At 41.9% G+C, this 22109-nt stretch overlaps 1 protein-coding gene across 1 annotated transcript in view; it reads right to left on the bottom strand.

Moving 5' to 3' along the window:
• Window positions 1–4452: 4452 nt before the first annotated feature.
• The window catches only part of INSRR (insulin receptor related receptor), a 219347-nt gene continuing 201690 nt past the window's right edge, over window positions 4453–22109 (bottom strand). The window contains exons 16-22 of the mRNA XM_056545044.1: window positions 8135–8205; window positions 7563–7792; window positions 7277–7387; window positions 7025–7184; window positions 5809–5938; window positions 5001–5135; window positions 4453–4798 (exon numbers count right to left, since the gene is read on the bottom strand). Of these exons, the coding sequence (XP_056401019.1) occupies window positions 4453–4798; window positions 5001–5135; window positions 5809–5938; window positions 7025–7184; window positions 7277–7387; window positions 7563–7792; window positions 8135–8205 (1183 nt within the window). The remainder of the gene's footprint in view (window positions 4799–5000; window positions 5136–5808; window positions 5939–7024; window positions 7185–7276; window positions 7388–7562; window positions 7793–8134; window positions 8206–22109) is intronic.

The following is a 22109-nucleotide window of genomic DNA, read 5'->3' as shown; positions in this document are numbered from 1 at the left end:
TCGGTCCTTAAGGACTCGGAATGCTGGGCGTATCCATATGCCCTGTGTCCTGAAGAGGTTAAATGGTGCGCAAGTAGGAATCCCAACTCTTTAGTACTTGTAAAGAAAACTTGGCACTCCAATGTATAATGCAAAGAGTTTTATTTTCACAGTCAATCAATTTATGTTTCGGCACTACCAGGACCTTCATCAGAATATTACAGGACTGGTGCGGAGAGCAGAAGTCTGCCAAGAGAGCCGCTTTTGGCCACACTATAATTCCATATTGCACGGCTCTTGGCTGACTTCTCCTGCTCTCCGCACCGTCCTGTAATATTCTGATGAAGGTCCTGGTAGGGCCGAAACGTAAATTGATATAAGTTTAGACAAAAGACACAGATACTGGCACTGGCGATTTTCTGTATGAGGTCTTTATAGGCTTACTCCGCTGGTGCAGGATTATGGTAACAGCTCCTGTCATTAGCAACTTCACCAGGTGCACAACTCTTATAAAGATACGGCAATCTCAACATGTGAAGAAGAAAGAAAAATACGAGAGCACTCACAGTACTCCGTTTCAAGCAGGGATTCTTTATTCAGGTTGCGAGTAGACACATGTTCTGGCGGGGCGCCAGGAGCGAGCGTGTGGGACGATAGCTCATCCCATGCCTCGACTGCCCAGGCATGCTGGGAGTTGTAGTTCTGTAACATCTGTCCCTTCAGATTTAGCAATTTTCATGAAATTTTAGAAAATTGCTGCTCTACTTTGAAGCCCTCTAATTTTTTCAAAAAGCTAAAATATGTCCATTTTATGATGCCAACATAAAGTGGACATATTGTATTTGTGAAGAAAAATAAAAATTTATTTGGAATATCCATTTTCCTTACAAGTAGAGAGCTTCAAAGTTAGAAAAATGCTAAATATTCAAAATGTTCATGAAATTTGGGGATTTTTCACCAAAAAAGGATGCAATTAACGCCGAAAATTTACCACCAAAATAAAGAAGAAAAATCTCAGAATCAGAATATTTGGTAAAAGCGTTTGAGTTATTAATTCGTAAAGTGACGGTGGTCAGAATTGCGAAAAAGGGCTCAGTCCTTAAGGGGTTAAGAGGGAGTGACATATTTGCTTCACAGTGGCTGCTGTACCATTCACCTCCAGACCAAAAGGTGCCTGCAAGGTTCCAGGTTCGGTGTCCCTTTTTGCCGAAGCTACTAAGGGATCACAAATGCTCCCAGCAACCCCCTTAGCGTTAGCCAAGGTATCTGCCTGCAGAGCCGTAAACGGTCGGTACCCTGCCCATGCAGGAGTAACCGGGGTTTTTGCAGGGAGGTGAGGAACCTGATGGCCACACACACCTCCCCTAGACCTTTAGGAGGGACACCCAGAAGGGCTACTGCATCCTAACAATCCTGTGAACACACAACACGCAAAAAGTGACACAGTGACAAAAAGAAAGAAATAAGTGAATGTGTGCAGGTATAATGCCCGGACATCTGGCCGGATCTATAAATATTTCCCTAATCCTAGCCAGAAGGTTGGGAATCAAGAGGTGAGTGCCACAAGGTGAAGAGATCATGGTGCCCGTGCTTCCACTCAGTGAGCAAATACTCCCAGTGAGTTTCGGCACCTCGGGGTCACCACTCCCCGAGGCACTAAAGTTCCTCGGCTCTAGACCCTCTCAGCCTCATGGCGAGACTCGGAGGGAACAGGTCACATCGGGGTACCGGTCGAACTGATGCCTCAGAACCAGACCCGGAACGCCCTGGTACACCTGTCCCCTCCATGCAGCACCCATCCCCACCAGCTCCACACCAACTCGAAACTGATAAGAACAGATAATCTTTTGGTTAAGATCAAGTGTAGTAAGATCAAGATACAGATATTGCCACAGCGTAATGACGTCCCCAGAATTATAGGGTCAGCGTAACTCTCTCCTGTGTCCTGAGCCACCTCTGAGCCACTCTGCCACTGTTAGTGAGAAGTGGCTGCTGGGACTGGTTGCATGCCTTGTACTATGACTTGCCCTCAGGGGGTCATGTAGAGGGAGGGCAAGAAAAGTGAGCATCAGAAGGTACAGTATGTCAGAGAAATATAGGTGCTAGACACAAGCATTTTTACACGACCAGAATTAGGTACTGAGTAACATATCACTTTTTGTGGGATATGTCAGGTACCCTTTAAATAGGAAACATACATACATTTTAAAAGTGTCCATAATTTGGTTTAATAAAATAAATTTAAAAACAGCACTTAAGAGGAAATATCCAAAATTCTTACATGGCACAAACATTATAGGATTACACATAGAGAACAATCAGATGTACTTGCAAAGGGGTGGAGTTAAGGACAACAGAGACAGGCAGATTGAGTGTTCACTAGCACAGCCTGTGCTAGACTCTTATAAGGTCTGTCACATTGTCATCACGTATTCTCTTTGTGCAGCAAAGCAATGATAAAATGGGTGTTGGACTGTGCATTTAAGATTTAAAGGGGTTTCCAGGAATGGATGAACAGTAATTTTTTTTCAAAAACAGCACCATACCAGTTCTCAGTTTGTGTGAAGTATTACAATTTTACTCCATTCATTCACTTTATTGGAAATGAAATGCAATACCACCACATACAATCAGAAGGCAAGCATGTTTTTTTTTTTTTTTCTAATCCTGGATAACCCCTTTAAGACATCTAAAGATGGAACTAACTATTGTAGGGGTAAACTGTGCAACTGGAAAAACAGTGGCTCTTGTTCTGTTCAACCAGAATAGTTCAGAAGCATAATAATTTAAAGGAAAACTCTGGAAGGGGGAGAATTGCAAGGCTTTTTCAATCTGTATGCAAAAAAGCTTGTCTGATTTGCCCACAGCAACCAATGAAAGCTCAGCTGCTTTACCAGTGCTGGTTAAGATATGAAAATTAAGCTTATTTGGTTGCTGTGGCCAAATCCCATTTTTTTTTCCTCATCCTGAAAATATTATTCTATGTATATGTCCAGCATTAATCATGAGCAGACAGTGGTGCATTCAAGTAAAACCATAGCAAAACAGGTCCAATCTCCCATTGGCCCAAAGCTTAAGGTTGGAGGGGCCAAAGCTACTTTGCCCCCTTCTCATTTCTTGTGGCAAAGGCCTTGCATGACCATCAAGCAAATTTCTACTTTTGCATACCTTGCCATAGAAACAACCTTTTATAGTAAGAGACCAATTTTAAGCATAAAAGCAACATACAAGATAAACCACAAGACATCTTTGCTACAGTCTTTAACATGGTTTACAAAAAACCTCTTTGGCATAGCATTGCTACATTACAGTTCTGTAGTGTCATTAAAGTGCATAAAGGATTCCAAGTTAGCCACAGGGAAGTTTGACACTGATACATGACCTCTCTTTATCTGCTATCAGTAATGCATCTTAACAAGGCATATAGGGTATGTATTAATTTGAAAGAAGCCCAATTATCTCATGAAACAATATTACATTGTAAATGATCATGGTCCTTTTAAGCCACCTTGGAAGTTGTTGGTGCCTAGGATTACAGAGGCAGCTTTTTACGATATCAGGCCCACTTACCAGCTATGTATTGAGAGCCTGGTTGTTATTGTTATATTGCTATGCTTTAACCCAAGCTGCTGATGGATAACACAGTGAAGCTGTGAGGAACAAGCCTGTACATAGGCACGCAGAGTCCCCAAGGCTCCATGCTTTAGAAGCAATACTTATAGATGAGAATACATTTGTAATCATAGCCTGTATCAAGTACCTTAACCTTTGTTAAGTGCTGGAAAACATTTATTTAAAGAAATTAGCATCTTGGTAGGACACAAAGTTTTCTAAGGAATGTGGCCATCTCCTGCATTGTTTTCCACAGTAAAAAAGTCAGTCAGTAAAAAAATTATCTGACATGACCATGTAATCAGCATTCAAACCCTCCAACCAAATAAGGAGTACAAAAATAGGTAAGATGTGGGATATCCCTGAGATAAAATCAGAACTTAAAAGGACCAAAACACTGAAGTGTCAAGACCAGATGACATGTCGACCAATGAGTTCTTGGTGGCAGCATCTATACCATCATTCTGATGACAGTCAGAAGTTAAGGAAAGATCTTAGCTTTAGTCTAGAACTGTTTAAACATCTAATATCCTTGCTCATCCAGATACACTATAACTTAACCATACAAATCTAGCACTTAAAAAGTTCATTGTACATAGAAAAAATATCTTCAGATCATCCCAAGTCCATGAGATAAACCAAACAAGTCCACAAAAAGTAAAGTCCTTTAAATACCTAGTGAAGAACTACCTTGGCAGTTCTAGGTCACAAGGGTTATTCTCATAATTAAAGATTGATCAAATTTGAGTAGTCCAATTCCATTTCTTTAACAGACCATTGACAGACTGCTACCATGATTACATGTCTGTGGGTAGAGCCTCACATGGAAGTTTCATACAGACTGTCAAAATGTTAAGACTTTTAGTGCTTTGCATTCCCATTCATGTGATAAATGTTCTTTCTGGCACTAGGACTCTTTTTAGAATGTATAGCATGTAAGGCATCGTCCTTCTGAACTGTATGCAAGGGTGAAAAATTTATGAATGAAGAAGATGATGGGGGCAAGCTTTCCAACAGGTTCTTCCGTGTCTGATCTGATTCAAGGTCAAACATTTCAACTGATTGTCTACGTTTAAGGTAGGTGGTGTAGAAGAAAGAGACCTGCTGGAAGCTGGGTTGTAAATCCTCTTTTATACTCTCCAAGATCTCAATGAAACATGGGCGATTTTTGGGATTCTTCTGCCAGCACCAGTGCATCAATTCATGTCTGGAAGCAAAACTGAGACAATCAGGAAAAACACCAAATACTACACAAGACACAAGAACAACAGAATCTTCAAAATAAACATTTAAATATTCTATGCATAACCAATTTTCAAAATTGTCAAACCTCCAGACAATAAATGAAAAAGCCCCCTTTAGACAAAGGTAGTCTTCAAATGCAAAGAGAAGATTTAAATAACACTTACAATCTATCAGGACAATTTTCAGGCTTTTCCAGAATTCCACTGTCCATAACAAAATGGAGGACCTGCTCATTGGCCAAGCCTTGATAAGGCTGTTCTGCTAAGGTGGCAATTTCCCACAAGACTACCCCAAAAGACCTATAAAAAAAAACACAATGTCAGTGAGGTTCAGCTGTATTGGTTTGTTAGATGAGCACCCTGATTCTTTATTAGTGCAACCATTAATGGCCATACATTATACAAGTTAATATTTTCTCAGCATTAGCAACATGTTAATGGTTTCTGTCAGTTTCTGTATTTTTTTTTTATTATTATTATTTTTTTTTTTTTTTTTTAGAGGATTTGAATTTGGACATGATCAATCCTCCACTGGAATCCATCAAGAAAGTCTTGTTTGTTAATGGGATAATAATTTTACAAATTTCCACAGAAAAGAGAGACAATTCTGGGTTTTTTCTGCTCCATGCAAGGACATTTACCTTTCAGAATTTTCTCAGGATGAACCCAACATTTTAGCTGCTGACTGCATTTCTCAATTGCAGGCATCATCTGGACTTGCTGCTTTAAAAAGTGGCAAGTCCAAGTGCCACCCGAGATCCTCAGTGAATCACCAACAATAATAGCTAGCTGTGGCCACTAGCCCTTGCGATTACCAACTTCTTGTGGGTATCACCTGGACATGCCACTGTTTAAATCAGTAAATACATGTGCCAACAGCTATGGTAGAACTGCATGCACCACCCCATGTGTAAGAACACCCTATGGTCGAACAGCCTTAATAAGCTTCAACTCATAAACAATAGAGACATACCAGACGTCTGAGTATGGGGTAAAGATTCCATCTTTAAGAGATTCTGGAGACATCCATCGGACAGGAAGTAGGGACTTTCCACCTTTCCGGTAGTAGTCTGTTTCATAAATATCTCTCGTCATGCCAAAATCTACAGTGAAAATAACAGAGTTACTAGGTCAATTGATAACCTATATGTTTTTGGCATACTTGTAATCATATGGTAGTATGGCATGGTACCAGTGACTAACAAATTTCTCCAAAACAAGTCAGACAATATAATACTGCAATTGTTTTGGTAGCAGAAGGATTATTGTCTAATGTTCTGTTGTAATACCTGGATCTTTTTTGGTCTTTGGGAGGGCCAGTCTGACAACCATGGGCTCTAGTACATAGGAACTAGACCAGGTGATCATTTATAATCATTCACAATACAGGAGAAAGACAAATCAATTTAACATTTTTATTAAAGATTTGCCTTGCTCTATGTCGTGTCTCTGACATGCAGGAACAAAGAGTCAAGGATAAATCTTTGAGAGTCAAGGATTAAGTCTCAGCCCTGAAAGGCCCAATCTTCCCAAAAGGACTCCCTAGAGGAACTTCATTGTTAGCAAATAAGGGGGTGCAGATATTGTCCCAAAGTTTCAGAACATGGTGTAGAGTGGTAAACAACCACCAGACCCTTAAGTCCTGGATGTCAATATCTGGAACCTTTAAAAAATCTTAATCCTTCCAGTACATTTTGGAGGCTGTATACTACAGAGGAAATGCTTTTCTTTTCGGATTTCTTTTCTTTCACGACCACAGTGCTCTCTGCAGATCTCTGCTGTCCATTTTAGGAACTGTCCAGAGCAGGAGAAAATCCCGATTGCAAACATATGCTGCTCTAGACAGTTCCTAAAATGCAGAGGTCAGCAGAGAGCACTGTGGTCATGACAGAAGAGAAATCCAAAAAGAAAAGCATTTGCTCTGTAGTATACAGCCCCTAAAAAGTACTGGAAGGATTAAGAATGTTTTAATAGAAGTCATTTACAAATCTGTTTAACTTTCTGGTACCAGTTGATTTAAAAAAATAAAAAGTTTTCCACGGGAGTACCCCTTTAACGGGTTTCCAGAGCAACCAAAGTCCCATTTAGTGCCTGTAGATGGGTTCATAATGGTGGTTGAGGGTAGCTGTATGCATATAATTGCCCAATTGTTTTATAAGCCTAGTCTTCTTGTATACTCCACAACATACCTCCAATCTTTACAGTAAGGTTGTCTGATACCATGCAGTTACGGGCTGCCAAATCTCTATGCACAAATTTTTTGGCATTCAAATATGCCATCCCGTCAGCAATTTCACCCGCCATTTGGATCATTTCCTTTAATGATGGAGGAGTGGCTTTAACTGTATTCTATGGAACCAAAAAAAAAGTGTTAAAAGGAAATTTGGAGAAGCAAGAGGTAGATGAATGAATAAATGAATGAATGGACTAAAGGCTTGTACCTCATCATCTCCCCTGAGAGAACGTAGATAACTTTTCAAATCTCCTCTGGTCATGAGCTCCATAATAACTAAAGCCGGTTGTCCTTGTGACACCACGCCTAGTAGACGAACCTGCCAATTATAACATTTAAAAACTTACACACATATATAGATATAATTTAGGTGTTTTAATTGTACCAGCCTCACACTGTTTATATACAAAAAATAATAATTGTGAGAGCCTTTTATTGAAAAATCCAACATGGCTATTTTATTGTGAATGCACCTGCTACAGAATGGTACTTACCACATGATGACAGATAAATGCTTTCATCACAGATGCTTCATTCAAAAACTCTATCCTCTCTCTCATGGTGGCCAATTCATTGACTGTCTTTAGAGCCACTCTGGTCACCGATTCTCCTTTCACAAGGTCCCTGGCTTCCCCTTCATACACCATGCCAAATGAACCTTGTCCAAGCTCTTTGATGATGGTAATTTTGTCTCTTGGAAACTCCCACTCATCAGGAATGTACACTGTAATATTGTAATATTACAAGAGTTTCATTATCTACTTTAAATTACATTGCTAGAACTGCAGAAATTTCATGTTGGTATTAAATGAAAAAGGTGAAGATTTAATTAATCAGACATTCATTGACCATCTCTACAGACCTGGTCTACCAAGCACACAAAAGGTTGTCTAGGCCTTACCATTTTCCCAGATCACCCTACTGCATTTAGTTATGGCCTTTGTCCACCAAGCTTCCACAAAGGCCCTGTCCACTAAGTGCCCAAAACATTCATTGTGAAAATGTCAGTTTTTGGATATCTACCCTGGGTCACTTATATAAACCCAAATTTTAGTTATATACTCACTCTCCGAGGCACTAAAATACTCCGGATTAACAGAGGCATACAGCGCACCACTTGGGTAGCCATCATTCTTTCTGCAAATAAAACAAAATATTGCTTAAAATTATATAGCATTACAGGGTACCTCTCATCAAATAAACTTTTGATATATTTTAGATTAATGAATGTTGAATAACTTTCCAATAGCATGTTAATGAAAAATATGCTTCTTTCTATTGTATTTTTCCCGATCAGTCCTGTCAGCAAGCATTTCTGACTCATGCTGGAGTCCTAAACACTCAGAGCTGCCAGCCTGCTTTGTTCACAGCTAAACAGGCTGTGAACAAAGCAGTCTGGCAGCTCTGAGTGTTCTCCTTTGTGAACAAAGCAGGCTGGCAGCTCGTAGTGTTTAGGACTCCAGCATGAGTCTGAAATGCTTGCTGCCAGGACTGGTAGGGAGACCCCTAGTTTTTCATTTCTTCAATCGTTTTGAAGAGACTTGAGATTTTTTGGATCTTTAAATGTGGCACGTTGCAACCGCAGGGATTGAATGAAACTTCTGAGACCATACTGATATGATAACAAATATTTAACTCTTATTCACCATCTTTCCCTTCCCCCCCCTTTTTTTTTATGAACATGGAGTCATTCATTTTTATTGGTAATTCTATACTCTTAGGTTTTAACGTCTATAGGTTTATATTAATATATAATACCATATTTGCATACTCTTTTTTTATATATCTAGTTTTATGGAATTCTCCCCATCAGGTTCGTGGGCTAATGATCTCTGTCCCGTATGTGTGCATCAATCCTTTTATTGCCCTTTTTTTATTTTTTTATTTTTTTCCCTCCCCCTCTCCTTTTTACTTTGTACCGATCTATCCCACTATATAGGTCTTTAACCTATTTTTAGCCTTTGAGATGGTTCTACCATCAAATAACATATATATACACACACCCCTCTAATACTGAAATGTTATTTATAATATATATGGAGTGAGACATATACATACGTATCAATATCCCTGTGTCTACTACCTATGGCACGCTAGCATCTTTTTCTCAGCTTTATTGTTTTTATTCCGGTTTATTATTGTTGCCCATGGTTGATGCATGTGTTTTGAATTTAACAGTACCAATCATCAGTCTTGTGAGCTGTCCTCCTCCAGTCTATTACATTAGGCTATAGACTATATTAGATTTTACCACATTAGACCCGATTTTAGATTTTCAATTACCATTACCTGGTTGCTAGGGGTTACTACCCTTTTTATTCATTGGGGTTTGTCTCCGTGTTTCTCACCTGCAACTCTCAGCTTTCTGCCGGCTCCCCTATAACTAGCGGAGCACATGTTTTTTCCATCTATATTTCTCTAATTAATATTAGCGCATGATCACTGCTCTCTATCCAGCCAGTGTGTGTTTTCTATTCCACCTACCACTAGCTTCGCCACAGGATCTATAGCGCCGTTCATTCATGAATCCACATTCAGCCAGTGCATGCACTGGCCCTGCCCACTCTCAGCCTCGCTACAGTATCTGTAGCGTCGCTCATTCATAAAATCAGACTACTCCAGTACTGGGCAGCCGGAACCTAAACCCGTCCGCTAGCCAGTGCTTGGAGATTCTGCGGCTATCATATTTTCCTTTTTTCTTAATTTTATAACTTTCTGTGTCTCTGTATCCACTAGAGACTATAATACCTCTATCTGTGATAAGTTTGTTTAGACATTTGTATGATGTTTTTGTTACGTAACTGTGTTCACCTGGACTCCGTAATCCTGTCCAGAATAGCTTAATTGATTTGACCTTTTGATTGTACGTAGGGACCGTCTATTTAAATGTGCTTTCTCTGATACCTGTATACATGCACACTTGCCTGATGAAGTGCCCGCTACGGGCAGGAAACGCGTTGCTTTTATGTGCTTAAAATAAACATCTATATGTATTGAAGACTCCATGAACTTTTATCCACTGCTGTCCATGCGCCTGCAAAGATGTCCATGTTTGCTATTTTTCATTGATGCTATTTCTTCAAAGTGGAAAATTAAATAGAAAGAAGCATATTTTTTAATAACATGCAATTGTAAAGTTATTCTGCATACATTAATCTATAATATATCAAAAGTTTTTTTGATGAGAAGTACCCTTTAAAACTGGGGATTAGAAAACTAAATGGCAAAGAATTATGCTATTTTTATTTCAATCCAGTAATTCAGAATAGTCAACAGTGCCATGAAAACAGGTAGAACAGGATTGTTCCACAGGATGGGCACGTAGTAAATATGTTGCAAAAATAAAAGTGCTAAAAAGTGAGCTGGGAAACTATAGGCCTGTAATTTTAAAGGAGTTATCCCAAGATTTCAACTAGCTGATTGTTGGCAGACAACTTTTTCAATAATCATGGCATCCAAGGTTTTATTTATTTATTTATTATTTTTACATACAACTTAGAACAGCATGATAAATCATAAAGAAATAAAAAGGTATGTTTGACTATAGCTCAATATACTAATAAAAACTAATTACTAGCATATACTCTGAGCTGTAAGATGCTGACAATTACGTTCACAATGACCTGTTTGGACACAGTAGCGCTCTGTTTTACCAATTATCATTGGCAGAAGTGCGGATGGAACACAGTGGTACGCTAAAGGGTTATTCTTATTTTTAACCCTCCCATCATCACTATACCTACATAGACTGGGTGCTGACTGATACACCTACCTTTTCCCTATTAACTTTAGGCATGCAATGTTCTGACAACCTGGTCGGATCAAATTGTTGTTTTTGCAGTTTTTAATTTTGTGAGTTCTTACTCCACGCCCTATAAATGGTGGCTTAAGTGGGTACTCCGGTGGAAATTTTTTTTTAAAATCAGCTGGTGCCAGAAAGTTAAAACAGATTTGTAAATAACTTCAATTTAAAAATCATTATCCTTCCAGTATTTATCAGATGATGTATACTACAGAGGAAGTTCTTTTCTTTTTGAATGTATTTTCTGTCTGACCACAGTGCTCTCTGCTGACACCTCTGTTCATGTCAGGAACTGTCCAGAGCAGGATAGGTTTGCTATGGGGCTTTGCTCCTGCTCTGGACAGTTCCTGATATAGAGGTGTCAGCAGACAGCACTGTGGTTAGATAGAAAATGAATTAAAAAAGAAAAGAACTTCCTGTGGAGCATACAAGATTCTAATCCTGAATGGATTTAGTTAGCCCATACGGCTTTTATTTTGGGCTGCCTGATCTCTCTGCCCTTAAAAAGGATGGAACTAAAGTTTCAGATGGTTCTAAAATATGAATAGTAACCCCAACAGTCAGTAGGGAGTTTTCCGGCATAGGTAATAAGTGTTGCATGAAATACTTAACATGCTTCCTTAACCCCTTAAGGACCCAGCCACTTTACACCTTAGGCCCCGGCCATTTTTTGCACATCTGACCACTGTCACTTTAAAAATTAATAACTCTGGGATGCTTTTAGTTATCATTCTGATTCCGAGATAGTTTTTTTCGTGACATATTCTACTTTAACTTAGTGGTAAAATTTTTTGGTAACTTGCATCCTTTCTTGGTAAAAAAATCCCAAAATTTGATGAAAATTTTGAAAATGTTGCATTTTTCTAACTTTGAAGCTCTCTGCTTGTAATGAAAATGGATATTCCAAATATTATTTTATTTTATTCACATATACAATATGTCTACTTTATATTTGCATCATAAAATTGACGAGTTTTTACTTTTGGAAGACACCAGAGGGCTTCAAAGTTCAGCAGCAATTTTCCAATTTTTCACAAAATTTCCAAAATCACAATTTTTCAGGGACCAGTTCAGGGACCAATTTTTCAGGGACCAAAATTTTCAAAATCGGAATTTTTTTAGGGGCCAGTTCAGTTTTGAAGTGGATTTGAAGGGCCTTCATATTAGAAATACCCCACAAATGACCCCATTATAAAAACTGCACCCCCCAAAATATTCAAAATGACATTCAGTCAGCATTTTAACCCTTTAGGTGTTTCACAGGAATAGCAGCAAAGTGAAGGAGAAAATTCACAATTTCCATTTTTTACACTCGCATGTTCTTGTAGACCCAATTTTTGAATTTTTACAAGGGGTAAAAGGAGAAAATGTATACTTCTATTTGTTGCCAAATTTCTCTCAACTAAGCACATACCTCATATGTCTATGTAAAGTGTTCGGCGGGCGCAGTAGAGGGCTCAGAAGGGAAGGAGCGACAAGGGGATTTTGGAGCGTACGTTTTTCTGAAATGGTTTTTGGGGGGCATGTTGCATTTAGGAAGCCCCTATGGTGCCAGAACAGGAAAAAAAAAACACATGGCATACCATTTTGGAAACTAGACCCCTTGAGGAACGTAACAAGGAATAAAGTGAGCCTTAATACCCCACAAGTGTTTCACGACTTTTGCATATGTAAAAAAATTAAAAAAAAATTTCAATAAAATGTGTGCTTCCCCCCAAATTTCACATTTTTGCAAGGGTTAATAGCAGAAAATAGCCCCCAAAATTTGTAACCTCATCTCTTCTGAGTATGGAGGTACCCCATAAGTTGACATGAAGTGCACTATGGGCGAACTACAATGCTCAGAAGAGAAGCAGTCATATTTGGCTTTTTGAGAGCAAATTTTGCTCGGGGGCATGTCGCATTTAGGAAGCCCCTATGGTGCCAGGACAGCAAAAAATCCCCACATGCCATACCATTTTGGAAACTAGACCACTTGAGGAACATAACAAGGAATAAAGTGAGCCTTAATACCCCACAGGGGTTTCACGACTTTTGCATACGTAAAAAAAAAAAAATTTTCACTAAAATGTGTGTTTCCCCCCCAAATTTTCACATTTTTGCAAGGGTTAATAGCAGAAAATAGCCCCCCAAATTTGTAACCCCATCTCTTCTGAGTATGGAGGTACCCCATAAGTTGACCTGAAGCGCACTACGGGCGAACTACAATGCTCAGAAGAGAAGGAGTCATATTTGGCTTTTTGAGAGCAAATTTTGCTCGGGGGGCTTGTCGCATTTAGGAAGCCACAATGGTGCCAGAACAGCAAAATAACCCCCACATGGCATACCATTTTGGAAACTAGACCCCTTGAGGAACGTAACAAGGGGTACAGTGAGCATTTACCCCCACTGGTGTCTGTCAGATCTTTGGAACAGTGGGCTGTACAAAATTTTTAATTTGCGCAGCCCACTGTTCCAAAGATCTGTCAGACACCAGTGGGGTGTAAATTCTCACTGCACCCCTCATTACACTCCGTGAGGGGTGTAGTTTCCGAAATGGGGTCACATGTGTTTATTTTTTTTATTTTTTTTTGCGTTTGTCAAAACCGCTGTAACAATCAGCAACCCCTGTGAAAATCACCTCAAATGTACATGGTGCACTCTCCCTTCTGAGCCTTGTTGTGCGCCTCCAGAGCACTTTGCGCCCACATATGGGGTATCTCCGTAGTCGGGAGACGTTGCATTACAAATTTTGGGGGGCGTTTTTCCCTTTTACCTCTTGTCAAAATGAAAAGTATAGGGCAACACCAGCATGTTAGTGTAAAAAATTTATTTTTTTACACTAACATGCTGGTGTAGACCTCAATTTCACCTTTTCATAAGGGGTGAAAGGAGAAAAAGACCCCCAAGATTTGTTAGGCAATTTCTCCCGAGTACGGTGATACCCCATATGTGACCCTAAACTGTTGCCTTGAAATACGACAGGGCTCCGAAGTGAGAGCGCCATGTGCATTTGAGGCCTGAATTAGGGATTTGCATTGGGGTGGACATAGGGGTATTCTACGCCAGAGATTCCCAAACAGGGTGCCTCCAGCTGTTGCAAAACTCCCAGCATGCTTGGACAGTCAACGGCTGTCCGGCAATACTGGGAGTTGTTGTTTTGCAACAGCTGGAGGCTCCATTTTGAAAACAGTGGCGTACCAGACGTTTTTCATTTTTATTGGGGAGGGGGGCTGTGTAGGGGTAAGTGTATATGTAGTGTTTTTTACTTTTTATTTTATTTTGTGTTAGTGTAGTGTTTTTAGGGTACAGTCACACGGGCGGGGGGGGGGGGGGTTACAGCGATTTTCCCGCTGCGAGTTTGAGCTGCCGCGCAAAATTTGCTGCATCGCAAACTTGCAGCCTGATACTCACTGTAAGCCCCCTGCCCATGTGAATGTACCCTGTACATTCACAAGGGGGGGACCTCCAGCTGTTGCAAAACTACAACTCCCAGCATGCACAGTCTATCAGTGCATGCTGGTAGTTATAGTTTTGCAACAGCTGGAGGCACACGGGTTGGGAAACACTGCGTTAGGAAACAGACAATGTTTCCCAACCAGTGTGCCTCCTGTTGTTGCAAAACCACAACTCCCAAACATTCTCAGGCATGCTGGGAGTAGTAGTTCGGCAACATCTTTAGAGCCAGATGTTGCCGAACTACAACTCCCAGCATGCTTGGAGTTGTAGTTTGCAACATCTGGAGGACTACAGTTTGCAGACCACTTCCAGATGTTGCAAAACTACAACTCCCAGTATGCCAAAACTGTCAAGGCATGCTGGGAGTTGTAGTTCTGCAACATCTGAAGGGCCAGATGTTACAGAACTACAACTCCCAGCATGCCTGGACAGTAAGGGCATGCTGAGAATGTGTAGTTTTGCAACATCTGGAAGGGCACAGTGGTCTCCAAACTGTGGACCTCCAGATGTTGCAAAACTGCAACTCCCAGCATGCCCAGACGCCAAGGGCTGTCTGGGCATGCTGGGAGTTGTAGTATATAGGGTCCCAATACAGCAATGCATGTCGCTTTACGGCGACGTGCATTGCTGTAAAGGGCCCGACCGCGGCTGAAGATCTACTCACCTGTCGCCGCCTTCATCGCTGGGATCCGGGTCTTCAGGGACGAGGTAAGTACCGGGGCTGGTCCCCAGCACTCCCCCGTCCCCCGCCGCATCCTCCGGTCTTCCTCCCGTCCTCTCCGGACTTCAAGGAGCCGGGCAGGACGGGAGGAAGTAACCGCCCCCCCTCCTGCGATTGGTTGGTTAACTAACCGACAGATCGCAGGGGATCGGAGGAGGTGGCCGGCTTGCCACCTCGCTCCTAGGCTCCAGCATGGTCCTGGCTGTCTGTGACAGCCGGGATCATGCGAAATTACCGGGCGGTCGGGTCCCAGAGACCCCATCAGCCCGGTATCGCCGCAGATCGCAAGGGCGATTTCCCTTGCGATTTGCGGCGATCGCCGACATGGGGGGCATACATGGCCCCCCTCGGTGTTTGCCCTGGATCCCTGCTGAAGGATTTCAGCAGGGATCCGCTTCCGATCTCCGCCGGGTGAGCGGCGGAGACCAGGAAAAGACATGACGTATGCATACGTCATGGGTCCTTAAGACCCAGGGTGTGATGACGTATGCATACGTCATGGGTCCTGAAGAGGTTAAAGGGGTACTCCACTAGAAAACATTTTTATTTATTTTTTAAATCAACTGGTGCCAGAAAATTAAACAGATTTGTAAATTACTTCTATTAAAAATCTTAATCCTTCCGGTTGTTATCAGCAGCTGTATGATCCACAGAAAGTTATTTTCTTTTTTAATTTCCTTTCTGTCTGACCAAAGAGCTCTCTGCTGACACCTCTGTCCATTTCAGGAACTGTTCAGAGTAGGAGCAAATCCCCATAGAAAACCTCTCCTCTCCTTCTAAACACCAATTTTGGCAATCACACTTTTACCTCTGGTATGGGGCAATTGGTGTCTGCATTACTGGGATTTGTTTTGCCTTCCTCTGAATCAATATAGAGGTTGGACTTAACTCCTTGGGGACGAAGGGCGTATGCATATGCCCTCGCGTCCCGTCACTTAAGGACGGAGGGCGTATCCATACGCCCTCGGCATTTCCGATCACTGCCGCTCGCCGGGCGGTGATCGGACAGGGATGCCTGCTGATATCTATCAGCAGGCATCCCGTGGCAATGCCTAGGGGGGTCCTGAGACCCCCCCCCCATATCGGCGATCGCAGCAAATCGCAGGTCAATTCAGACCTGCGATTTGCCGCGATCCGGGCAAATCGGGTCACTGGTGACCGGATCTCCCGGAAAATAAGACTGATCGGAGCTGTCAGAGACAGCTCCGACCAGCCTAAAGCATAGAAGCGAGGTGGCAATGTTGCCACCCCCTCCTATTCCCTGCCATTGGTCAGTCAGGCTGACCACCAATGGCAGGAGGGGGGTGGGGGGTTACTGTTCATTTCCCCCCGCTCTGCGCACCGATCGAAGTCAGTACAGAGCGGGGGGAACACGGGCAGCGAGGTGGGGGACATGGCCCGGCTTACCCGGACCGGAGGAGGAGGCGGCATCCCGGAGCAGCGGCGCGAGCAGGAGGAGCGGCGGCCGGAAAGTGCGGCTGAGAAGGCTGCAGTGAAGATCGCGGTAAGTGATCTTCACTGTGGCCTTCTAAAAGCTGCAAAACTACAACTCCCAGCATGCCCACACAGTCAAAGGCTGTCTGGGCATGCTGGGAGTTGTACTTTTGCAACATCTGGAGGGTCACAGTTTGGAGACCACTGTGTAGTGGTCTCTAAACTGTGGTCCTCCAGATGTTTCAAAACTACAACTCCCAGCATGCACTGACTGTCTGGGCATGCTGGGAGTTGTAGTTTTGCAACATCTGAAGTGGCACAGTTTGGAGACCACTGTATGGTGGTCTCCAAACTGTAGCCCTCCAGATGTTGCAAAACTACAACTCCCAGCATGCCCAGACAGTCAGGGATGCTGGGCGTGTAGTTCTTCAATATCTGGCCCTTCAGATGTTGCAGAACTACAACTCCCAGCATGCCTGGACAGTCTGGGCATGCTTGGAGTTGTAGTTTTGCAACATCTGGAGGGCTACAGTTTGGAGGCCACTGTTCTTCTCCAGTTGTTGTATAACTACAACTCCTAGCATGCCCAGACTGTCCAGGCATGCTGGGAGTTGTAGTTCTGCAATATCTGAAGGGCCAGATATTGCAGAACTACACGCCCAGCATCCCCGACTGTACGGGCATGCTGGGAATTGTAGTTTTGCAACAGCTGTAGGCACACTGGTTGGGAAACACTGAGCTAGAGTCTGTTTCCTAACTCAGTGGTTCCAACCCGTGTGCCTCCAGCTGTTGCAAAACTACAACTCCCAGAGTGCACTGACAGACCGTACATGCTGGGAGTTGTCTTGCAACAGCTGGAGGCACATGGGTTGGAATCACTGAGCTAGTCTGTTTTCTAACTCAGTGGTTCCCCACCAGTGTGCCTACAGCTGTTGTAAAACTACAACTCCCAGCATGTATGGTCTGTCAGTGCATTCTGGGAGTTGTCATTTTGCCACAGCTGAAGGTTTGGGGTGCCCCCCCTCCTTGGGGCGCCCCCCACCCCCCCATGTGAATGTACAGGGTACATTCCCACGGGCGGGTTTACAGTGGGTTTCCTTCAAGGAAACTTACTGTGAACCCCTACCTGTGTGAATGTACCCTAAAAACACTACACTAACAAATAATAAAAAGTAAAACACTACATATACACCCCCTTACACACCCCCCCCCCCCCCAATAAAAGTGAAAAACGTCTCATACGGCAGTGTTTCCTAAACGGCGCCTCCAGCTGTGGCAAAACCACAACAAAGCCATAGACTGTCCTGGCAGGCTGGGAGTCTTGCAACAGCTGGAGGCACCCTGTGGGAGACACTGCTGTAGGGTTTTGGTGGAGACAAGCCCCATCCTTGTAACCGGGTCCACCCCTACTGCAAATTCCTTATTCAGGCCTCAAATGCGCACTTCAGAGCCCTGTCGTATTTCAAGGCAACAGTTTAGGGCCACATATGGGGTATCTCCGTACTCGGGAGAAATTGCGTTACAAATTTTGGGGAGATTTTTCTCCCATTACCCTTCGTAGAAATTGTAAATTTGGGGAAAAAACCTGCACTTAAAAATTTTGGGGGCTTTTTCTCCTTTTACCCCTTGTAAAATTTCAAAAACTGGGTCTACAAGAACATGCGAGTGTAAAAAATGAAGATTTTGAATTTTCTCCTTCACTTTGCTGCTATTCCTGTGAAACACCTAAAGGGTTAACAAACTTACTGAATGTCATTTTGAATACTTTGAGGGGTGCAGTTTTTATAATGGGGTCATTTATGGGGTATTTCTAATATGAAGGCCCTTCAAATCCACTTCAAAACTGAACTGGCCCCTAAAAAAATTCCGATTTTGAAAATTTTGTGAAAAATTGGAAAATTGCTTCTGAACTTTTAAGCCCTCTGATGTTTTCCAAAAGTAAAAACATGTCAACTTTATGATGCAAACATGAAGTAGACATATTGTATATGTGAATCAAAATATTATTTATTTAGAATGTTTATTTTCCTTACAAGCAGAGAGCTTCAAAGTTAGAAAAATGCAAAATTTTCAATTTTTTCATCAACTTTTGGAATTTTTCACCAAGAAATGATGCAAGTATCGACAAAAATTTACCACTTACATAAAGTAGAATAGGTCACGAAAAAACAATCTCAGAATCAGAATGAAAAGTAAAAGCATCCCAGAGTTATTAATGCTTAAAATGACAGAATTGCAAAAAATGCTCCTGTCCTTAGGGTTATAATGGGCTCCGTCCCCAAGGAGTTAAAGGGGTTATCTGGGAATAGAAAAATAGAGCTAATAATGTCCAAAAACAGTGCCACTCATGTCCTCAGGTGGTGTGTGGTATTACAACTTGTCTCCATTTACTTCAATGGAACCGAGCTGTAATACCAATAACTCTTTTAAACTTTAAAGACTTTTTTTTTCAACCTTAACTAAGTAACTGTATATTACACTCCATACAGTATATATTTCAAAGATGTTAAACAGCCTTAATAGTCATTTTCTACATAAGTTTTAGTGGTTCTCTGCCCAAGTGAATCTTGAAATACCAGACTGGCAGTGAGAGAGTGTAAATGTTCATTAAAAGGGTACTCCAATATTAGGTTAAAAAATTTAAATGCCACAAAAAACATAGCATTGCTTACTGGTCTGTCCCAGTCTGGAAAACAGCAAAAATTGGATTTGTGTGTAAAATCCTTTTCCCACTTTGTTTATTGTGGGACACAGAAAGCAGTGGGTATAGGCTGATGCCACTAGGCAGAAACAATAATCAGGAAAGGGTTATTCCCTCCTTCAGGCACAGAGCTAAGATGAGCAACAGGAGAGGCCAAAAGAAAAAAAGATGTAAAAGTAAAAACAGGGTGGGAGCTGGGTGGGGGATACAGCTGCTGCAGGCCAGAACACACATCCCATTTTCTTGTATCATTGGGGAACACAAAACTGTGGAATTTCCCAATGAAGTCCCTGGGAGGAGGGATATATAGAACAGATACACAAAACTGCTAGTCTGCAGAAGATGTCAATCTGGAGAACACCGAAGCACCCTACAGAGATATGTATCATAAATGTGAAGAAGAACGCATACTCAGCTGATTAGCTTAGCTGACACTCAGTTTCGGAGAAACAGTCTGTGCAATGATCTTCCTAATGCATGGAAAAAGCAGATGAAGAGCTAGACCAGTGGGAGGACACAAACTGACTGGACTAGCCGAATAACCAGTGAAGTAAAGAGAATAGCTGGGAGGATCTACTGCTACAAAACCTGTCAGAAAGATGAGACCACCAGAAAAAGGATGTGGAAAAAATGCACAAAAAGTGGAAAGATTTGCAGTCTAGAGCTGACTGTTAGGCCTCGAACGATCCAGCCAGACTGAAGACTTATACCAGTGAATCATTCAGAACCCCTGGAAGTGTTCTACATAGATGTAGGGTTATTCTTCCCGAGAAATAACCTTAGAAATACAAGTAAGGAAAAGGCCCTGAACTGGATTAAGAATCAAGGATATTCTCTCCCGGAATGAAGATCAATCACACAGTATGGTAAGACTAAAGAGGTCCTGAACCCATACCAACCAATAAGGAAAATAACAGAAGATGAAGTGTCCTAGTATCAATGGTCCAGGTTCTAGCCTAAGAAAGTTGTTGTGTGGCAAAAAGTTTTTTGACTGCATAAAATGTGTACTGGAGAGTTTTTGCAAAGTATTTATGTGCATTGCACTACTTTTCTTGCATATACTGAGGTATTAAAGCTAAGATTTTGTGCATTTGCTGTGATCTAAAGTTTTTAGCAGTACCATTTTTGCATTGATAGGACTTATTGATCGTGATTCATTATATTGATTCATTTTATAAAAAGTGACCAAAAATGCACTATTTTGGACTTTGGTATTTTTTTGCGTGCACGCCATTGACCGTGCGGTTTAATTAACAATATATTTTTATAATTCGGACATTTCCGCACTCGGCGATACCACATATGTTTATTTTTATTTTTATTTACACTTTTATTTACACTTTTTTTGCAGTGTTATAGCTCCCATAGGGACCTATAACACTGCACTCACTGATCTTTAACATTGATCAGTGGTTTCTCATAAGAAACCACTGATCGATGATTCTGCCGCTTGACTGCTCATGCCTGGATCTCAGGCACTGAGCAATCATTCGGCGATCGGACACCAGGAGGCAAGGTAGGAGACCCTCCTCGTGTCCTGCAGCTGTTCGGGATGCCGCGATTACGCCGCGGCGATCCCGAACAGCTCTCAGAGCTAACCGGCATGGTTTCACTTTCACTTTAGACGCTGCGCTCAACTTTGAACGCCGCGTCTAAAGGGTTAATAGAGCGCGGCAGCGCGATCAATGCCGCGCGCTATTAGCCACGGGTCCAGGCCGTTGTAAGAGGCCGGGCCCGACCCACTATGACGCGGGGCCACGCCGTGGCCCTGCGTTATAGATCGGGAGCGGACTCATGACGTACCGGTATGTCATGGGTCCTTAAGGGGTTAAAAGAAAACAAAGGCACCAAGTGAGTGAGCTTGCTATTGTGTGTTACATACAAATTGTGTGTGAATATGAAGTGTGGGGATTAAATGTTAAGGAACTTCAGAGTCAGGGAGTTTACAGGAGAGTCAATGGAATAATTGTATTATTTATTGTCTCATTCTGTCTAGTTGATAGTTGTGCTGTCCCCATCACCAAAATGTCCTTCACATTTGACTCTGCTATCTAGCGAGCATCTTGCTCGATGTATGCAATCCTTGAACAGAGGTTTGAATGTGCACATTGCTGCAAGGAGTGTGGAAATTGTTGTTAATTTGGTGGAAGCCCAGATCCTGGATCTAAAGAAGCAATTGGCAAGACTGAGTTACTATGACCAATGGAAACGGTCGGCACTGCGGCTCACCCGGTGCACGTAGTAAATCAATACAATCCAAGGAAAGAGTCTCAGCAAAAGGTAATTCTCTTGAAATGGGTTTATTCAGCTTAGCATAGCTGGGCGTTACTGCAAATGTATCGGCTCACACCTGAGCCTTTCAACAGCTAGTATTCACAGCGGAAATGACATCATTTAAACATCACAGAAAAGGGGCATAACATAACCTAATAATAATGAAAATAATGGAATGGACCTCGTACTATGAATCAAAACGATATTAGTATAAAGTAACATCAATTTACATTCAACGTGCAATCAAATGTATATGATGTATAAACATAAATCTCACAATCAGGATATCCATATGCTGAACTTTCAAGTGGGTCTCTGCTGGGTCTGTAAGGAAAGTAAAAAATGGTAATCAAGCAAGCAAACTACACTGCACACATTTTGTGGAATCTCATAATCATGATTAAGGCTTTTGGAAACACTGTATTTAGTGTGTGAATCCAATACGCTTCACGGGAGCTTTTTGATATCGCCACCACGTCTTGGATATCTAACCTGTTTCAAGATCTGGAACCGTAATTGGGATATACTGTGTCCTTTTTCATGAAAATGGTGAGGTACTGGGAGGAGTAAGTTTTTGCAGCGAATAGTCTACTTATGTTTGCTTAAACGGTCTTTCATCCATTGGGAAGTCTCACCTATGTAGAGTAATCCACATGGGCATTTTAGCGCAT

The sequence above is a fragment of the Hyla sarda genome, chromosome 11 (assembly GCF_029499605.1).
Source record: "Hyla sarda isolate aHylSar1 chromosome 11, aHylSar1.hap1, whole genome shotgun sequence".
Lineage (NCBI taxonomy): Eukaryota > Metazoa > Chordata > Amphibia > Anura > Hylidae > Hyla > Hyla sarda.
This window is presented reverse-complemented; position numbering and strand designations above follow the sequence as displayed.